We start from the raw sequence: 7,299 nt of genomic DNA, 5'->3' as shown, positions 1-7,299 counted from the left end.
TGTGTGTACAAACACAAGCTCACTTAAGGCCATTCAAATCAGGCTTAACCTTGTTTAATATATTGAGCTGGGTTGCATATTCTTCTTCCTGAATTAGGTTGCTATGAACACTTGAAAGCACCTGAATGAATAAGCACCTAAAATAGTACTATTCCAAAAATGCTGTCAGCAGCTCTTCACTAGTATCACAGATATTTAAAAACATACTTAGCAAAATATGCAGTTATATGGATACCTGACAAAACTGCAATTATATATATACCTGACAAGTAGACACTTATTTAAAGAATAATCTCAAAAGAGGTAGAAACTACTAAAAAGATGAACTGCATCAGAATAAGAATTTTAAATGTCAATTTTTTTAAACTTTTCCTGTGTGTGTATATGTATGTATGTATATATATCACTATCTTACATTAGTTATCAATCTGAATCCACACATTTTTAAATTTCTAAATTCCATTTCAGATGGATTTAAGATCTGCCTTTGGTCTGATTTCTAAATGTTTTAGTATAGAGCAAACTAAAATATTAACAATTATATTTTATATTTAAATTCCTTGTGGTGTATACTAAGATGCTCATTAAATTGTCTTATCCTCCTATTGTATTTCAGTTATGATTAGTCACTTTCAAAACTTTCCTATTATAATACATAGCAAGTAACAGCAGAGATCAGGCCTTTACAACTTGTGATCTTTTGACTGAGGCATCAGCTAGGTTTTCTTTTGTAGGATAATTAAAGATAAGAAACCAAAAAGTGTTGTCTAGGGAATCACAGTATAAATAATTATGTAATAAATAGGAAGCTCATTCAGAATTTGAAGCACATACTCAAACATACCCAGATATATCTATATATAAGTATACACACACACTTCTTATAATTATTTTAAACACTTCTTATAATTTTTTCCCATGATTAACCATTGTACAATGGATGTTTAAAATCCTTTCCTTCAGGCAGAATATTTCTGTTTTTAGAGTACTAATTGGCAAGGTTTACAAACCAGCACAGTTAATAAACAGTTTATTATAATTATCTGAAACAACTGAAGAGCTACAGGTTGTTTATCCCGTCCCAGAGGATTCATTCATAGCAGCTATTTCTGAATGTAACTATATATGTGCTAAAGAAAAGGAATAGAAACTGGGAGCCCAACATTTCTCATATTTAAATTACTATTCTTACTTTTTAAAGGTATCTTCAAGTGGATTTGTTTTTCTCTTTATGCATTTTTGAGCACTAAAATGATAGGATTGTCTTAAATTCACTAAAAATAATAGAGTTTCTTTGTTAATTATGTGTATGATTTGTATTTAAAATACTTGAATGGTACTTAACAAGAAAAAATTGTTTGGCTTAAGGTGAGGATGAAAGCTGATACATGACAGATTATTTTTTTCCTTCAAAAATCATTGCCCATAAAACCATAGAGAACATATGCCTTATGTAGTCTAGATTGCTTTCAACAGCAATTTCAAATGTATCTTTTTCATTGGACATAAACAGGAATGAGCTTTCTCTGGACCATTCTTTAACTGCCATATAACAAGACAAATTTATTTATGTATAAAATTTAGAGAAATGTACATGATTGAAGATTCCCGATCTGTTTTGTCAATAAGAACATTTCAATTTTTGGCAGTGTATCATGACTGCAATAACTGGTGAGGAAACACTTGTAGTCATAAAAATGACTCTCATCGAAAGAGAAGGGCATGGAGGGAGATGTCTACAAGGAAATTATTAGTTTTTACACATGGGACTCCAGGTTTAGGCCATGAACAATGTTCTCAAACTCAGTAGTCTGTTTCCACCTCAGACTTCTCTATCAGTGGTTCTCAACCCTTTATTCACCATGGATCCCCTTTAAATACCTTTTGTGGCCACAGACCATGGCCATGGACCCCCAAGACTTAAGATCTAAATCACAGCATTTCTTCAAACCTTCGTGGACCCCGTGATGACATCATGCCCCCTCAGGGGTCTGCAGACCAAGGTTGAGAACCATTGTTCTATGTTATTTTTAAAAGACCAAACACTTTATGAAGCTGTTTATAGATTTCTCCTGAATTATCACTAACTTTGAGTCTAATTATGGTAGTTTTCCTGTAGAAATAAGTTGTTTTCTATATTGTTATAGTGCTTATTTTTGAAACATACACATTTTAGCCTAATTTGAAAGGCACTTGATATAGTAAAATCCCTCTTGAGGTGGTCTTTGGAAAATTGGCTATACATGCATGCATACATACACACAGAGTGATAATCAAGACAGAATTCACAGCCAGTGTGTATTCTACATTCTGCCTCTCTATGAATGTGTATAGCAAAAAGTTCTGCATGCTTCAATCTTAATTTCATATATTTCTGGACTCCAGCTGTTGTGTCCTATTAAGATAAAGCTAAAACCAAATTTATTTGTATTTTATGTTCTGAATTTGAATTTCTCAATTTGTTAGTGACATATATGTTTTACCTAAAAGGTGTAGTTTTTCATGTGTCATAGATATCCTGAAAGCAAGGGATTGGTTCTAGAGAAGAAAATTAACTCGTAATAATAAGGCATCTGACTTGAATATCACACTTTACTACCATCTATGATTAGATTATATTGTTTGCTATACCAAAATTTGTGATCTTCTGAAAATTAATTCTTGTATGACAATAGCTTTGTTAGTCTATGAAAACAAAAATTCAGAAGGAACTTGGTAGCCCCTTTTCTAGTTAAGAAATTTTAGTAAAAAACAAAAGCTTTTAGAAAATTTCCACCAAACTCCATCTGTTTTTTTCTGATTGGATCTTACAACTTTATGTCAACCTTTTAAATTGATTTTCTTGTTATGTAATTATAAACTTCAAAATATTATTTAAATGTTATACTAATTAAAGCAAAAGTGAATAGTGGTTTTCTGAATATTGCCTTTACTAACACATTATAAAAGCATACTATAATATGGAAAAATACAATCTATTTAACTGCTGTATTCTAATTCTAATAGCATTGTTTTTGAGCCAAACTGAACAAAAGTAGTGGGCCATGTAAATTTTTGTGTTCATGAGCTTAATAAACACTTCAGGTGTTCCTACATACTATGTTTATATTATAAAGAAAGACTTTGTTCAAACAAATAAACCTTGAAAACTAGAAGATATCAGATTGGCCATGTGACCATTTAATAATAAATAGTGTTAGGTAATAGTGAAACAAAATATTCAGTGGAAAAACTTTAGCATAACAACTCAAATGCCAAAGGAAAGCAAAAATGATATTCATCAGTAAATGCATCATATCTACCTCAATGTTTTAGTGAATGCAACTTAAAAAAAAACACTGAAAAAATCATTTTCAAGACACCATTTAGATGACACTAAAGCCAGTAAGTATGAATAGCTGTTCTTCTTGATCTTAAATGCTTACTTCAATTTGTTATTTTAAATGCATTGTATTGTATGGTCATATGCATATATATTTCAGTAACCATCACAACAGAATACTTTGCGTAGAAGACATTTTAATCCAGGAGAGGCTTTCATTAGCAAAATGATAATTGTTGTTTTCCCCTTTTCCCTGAACACTTCTGTATCACCCCCAAGCTGTTCTGAAGGAGAACTTAATGAACTAGGTTAAATCTGGGGGAAAGGCAAAAAAAATGCAGAAGGGAATCACTAAAATCATTTTTTTTCCTTTTTCTGGTAATAAGAACTTCAAAAGCACTCTTGTCAACAGATGGATGTAGACTGGTTACAACCCATTCAAAATTACGAGTTGCCTTTTGAGTGCTGAAAATTGTTATCATACCACTATCTTTATTAAGTGAGATACTATCTTGTCAATTGTTGTCTGAAGGATGGTTAATATTTGCAGACTCTCCAAATAAGTCATCTATTGAGCATTAACTATGAATGTTAATGTTCAAAAAATGTATCCTGTACATCTGCCTGCCGCAAAGTCATGCAAACTGACCAGTAGAAAATAAATAATCCTTTTGACATATAATGTATTTTAACAATAAATTAGTTTATCTCTTCTCTTTTAGGACATTGATGACATTAGTAGACATTATTTTTAGCTTACAGTATCATCGGGTAAAATAGGATTTATTTTCATATATAAAATTACGTTAAAAAATGTAAAAGTTAACAGAGGATAGCATGTAGATACAGTGGTGGTATTATGGGGTCATAATATAATTCATTCCCATATGAGAATATGAAAGATCATGTTCTATTCTGGTTTTACCACTTATATGTAACAGGCCTTATATATGCACCAGTTGGATTAAGACCTCTGCCTGCCAATTTCTGTTACTCTCGGCTTGAGAGACCAGTATTACGCCTTTTACCTTTTTTTTTTTTTGCTCATCAAACTGCAGAAATCTGAAGCTGATATTTTGTTTCGATGCTTCTGTGGGTGAATGATATTTAACAACAGATGGTGTGATGTGTACTTTGGCACCCCTTAATCTCATTAAGAAGCCAACATCCTGGCTCTTTTCCTCAGGAAGTATTATATTGGCACTGGAGTGTCATCGAATGCCAATGTCTACTAATACTGAAGAGTGGGATGAAACTGTACAATATGACTATAAAAAAAAAATACCAAGGGATAGCTATTATTTTCTAATGGCTACAAAAGTCTTTTCTCAGATCAATTGCACAGAGTCTGCTCCACTTCTTCAATAAACAATCTAGTCATCTTGAGAGCTTTGGTTATAGCATAAGTGTTTTGATAAAAAGGAAAAAAAATATGCATGTTTTTGCCTTCATCTTCTTCAGGTGGATTTTTCATTGTCCTCTCCCATTTTCTGCACACGGGAATATTTTTTGCAGGAAGACTTGAAACAACCAGGAGGCCATGTTATTGGCCATGAGAAACTGCAAGGAACTGACGCTTGTACATTCTTCTCAAAGAAATTGAATATTGGGTACCACCATGCTCGAGATAGAAAGTTAGTCTGTGATGATATTTTCAAGTTCTGTATTAAGAAAAAAAATTACAATCATGTTTAGATTGCATTAAAAAACAGAGTTACAGCCACCAGAAATATTATTTTCCTTAAACTGAAAGCACTGTCACTGTATCATCTGTTTGGTTAGTGGTTGCTTAACACAACAAACTACTGTAAATGTATTCTTTTCTCACCTACTATTAGAAATTGCGTTTTTGTGTAAAACTTTAAGATCTAGCTTTAGTGAAAAAGGAATATTTATCCCTATTTGTATTGCTGTTTTCCTATGAAGAGCTCAAATACTTGATGCTCGGCATATATGAGCATCTCAGCTTTGTTGTGACTTGCTTAATTTCATATATGTGGCTCCTTATAATTACTTGATGCACCTTGGTTTATGGTTTAACATATACATATGGTTGAACACATTTTCCAATATATACATATATATATGAATGAAAAAGAGAGAGATAACTTTTCTTCTCACTTTTAATTAATTTATATTTGCATAGCAAAATCTCATAGATTTGAAAAAAGTTATTTATAGTTGCCCAGAGTTAGGAGGAGTCATTTCTTTATATTCTTTTTTCCTTTCTTTTCTCTCTCTCTCTGCATTTGTCTTTTTCTTTTGTCTATATTTTTTAGTTTGTATTCATCTTTTTATCTTTACATTTGTAAACTTTAATAAAATTATTACAAAAAAGAGAAAATGTCCAGCAGAAAATAGCACATAGCTATTTAGTGATATTACAGTTCGACATAAAATCTAATTTCATTAAAATGTAGACCCAGCGAATTGATTTAAAAGATCTGTTTCTCTTTAAAAAATAATTCAGAAAGCAATTCAAATTCTATATTCAAAAATCTAAGTAAAAAATTAAGTTCCCTTTGGAATCTAGTTTATACAGACATACACACAAACACACAGTGTGGAGCTGACTCAGTAGAAAGTTAGCTGCAAATGTGAATTATTTTAAATGATGCAGTATAATCAAATTCTGACTGATGAAGCAAAGTATGTGTTAATCCATGCCTATTGACTCTTGCCAGAGGAGCAGTATGTACCAGCATGCTGCTTATATGTTTGCAAGCCAAATTTCAGCTAAATTTCATAGAACTCTCCAGCTAATTGTTAATAAGTCACACTGAATTACTCTTCTACATCAGAGATGAACAATTCAGTCTGCAAGAGTTCATTTCAAAGTTCAGTTTAAAAATACTTTCCTTTTTAGTTTAGCGTGAGAGAAAGTAAGGGAGGTAAAAAGCAAGTGAATGAATGAGGACACATTTTAGAAGAATTAGAAAGAAAAAAAAGTGTGAGGGGGAATGTGCTCATGAAAAATTGGCTCTGGTGCTATTCCTTCCTTGTTTTTTTTCCCAATGCATTAGCCCTGAAGAAATTTAGCCTCCCCTGGTATAAGTCTAGTACATTCCTTCCTTCAATTTGAATTTGTCACAATTGTGATTATATCAGTATTCAACATAACAAGGGTATACATTAAAAAGAAAAGAAATGCCCCATTGTCTATCTTAATTGACAAATTTCATCTGTATGTCAGTTGCACAGATTCCTATTTATCAAGCTCAAGTCCTATGTATTTTTCTTTTACAGATAGTCCTTGAACCCTAATTACAGTCATAAGTCATGACAGTTGCTAAGAGGGCCATGTGAGCATATCTAAATTTATGACCTTTTGGGGGGATGGTTGTTAAGCAAATGCAACAGTTATAAAGCAAACAATAGCCATTAAGCGAACCCAATGTTTTCTCTGGGTCTTCTTTTGCTGGAAAACTGGTTAATGTCCATTTCTGGCAAAAACATTATAAATCACGGCCATGTGACTATGGAAAGTGGCAAATTGCCATAAATGTAGGATGGATGCTGAGTGCCCAAAATGCGGTCCATGGAGGGGGCATCGGAATTTTAATCTGGGTTATAAGTACCTTTTTCAGGGTCTGTTGTAACTTCAAACAGTTCCCAAACAACTGGTCATAAGTCAAGGACTACCTGTATATCATGCATTTTGTTTTTATCTTTTTTATTGTAAGCCATCCCAAACCACTTTTTTGAGATGGTTATATAAAACAAACACATAATATGTAATATAAAATAAGATGGAAAAGCATATTTTTAAATTGCAATGACAAATAATATCATCATCATTTTAGCCATTATCTATCTACTGCAGGATGAAGGCCTCTTCCGCATGTTTCCTGGCATGTGGAAGGAATAGACCATAATCTGCCACAATGAGGGTTGGCAGATATGATCAGTGTCACTCTGAGGTATCTATCATGGCCTGTTTGCCTTGGGAGACCTTTCTGGACATATACATGTCCGAA

At 32.5% G+C, this 7,299-nt stretch overlaps 1 protein-coding gene across 1 annotated transcript in view; it reads right to left on the bottom strand.

Moving 5' to 3' along the window:
* Positions 1 to 3,156: 3,156 nt before the first annotated feature.
* The window catches only part of SGMS2 (sphingomyelin synthase 2), a 42,178-nt gene continuing 38,035 nt past the window's right edge, over positions 3,157 to 7,299 (bottom strand). The window contains exon 7 of the mRNA XM_015810395.1: positions 3,157 to 4,987. Coding sequence (XP_015665881.1) covers positions 4,780 to 4,987 — 208 coding nt within the window. The 3' untranslated portion in view covers positions 3,157 to 4,779. The remainder of the gene's footprint in view (positions 4,988 to 7,299) is intronic.

Source organism: Protobothrops mucrosquamatus, unplaced genomic scaffold (genome assembly GCF_001527695.2).
Source record: "Protobothrops mucrosquamatus isolate PMUCROS unplaced genomic scaffold, P.Mucros_1.0 scaffold_4, whole genome shotgun sequence".
NCBI lineage: Eukaryota > Metazoa > Chordata > Lepidosauria > Squamata > Viperidae > Protobothrops > Protobothrops mucrosquamatus.
Note: the sequence above shows the minus strand (reverse complement) of the source record. Positions and strands in the feature narration are given on the sequence as shown.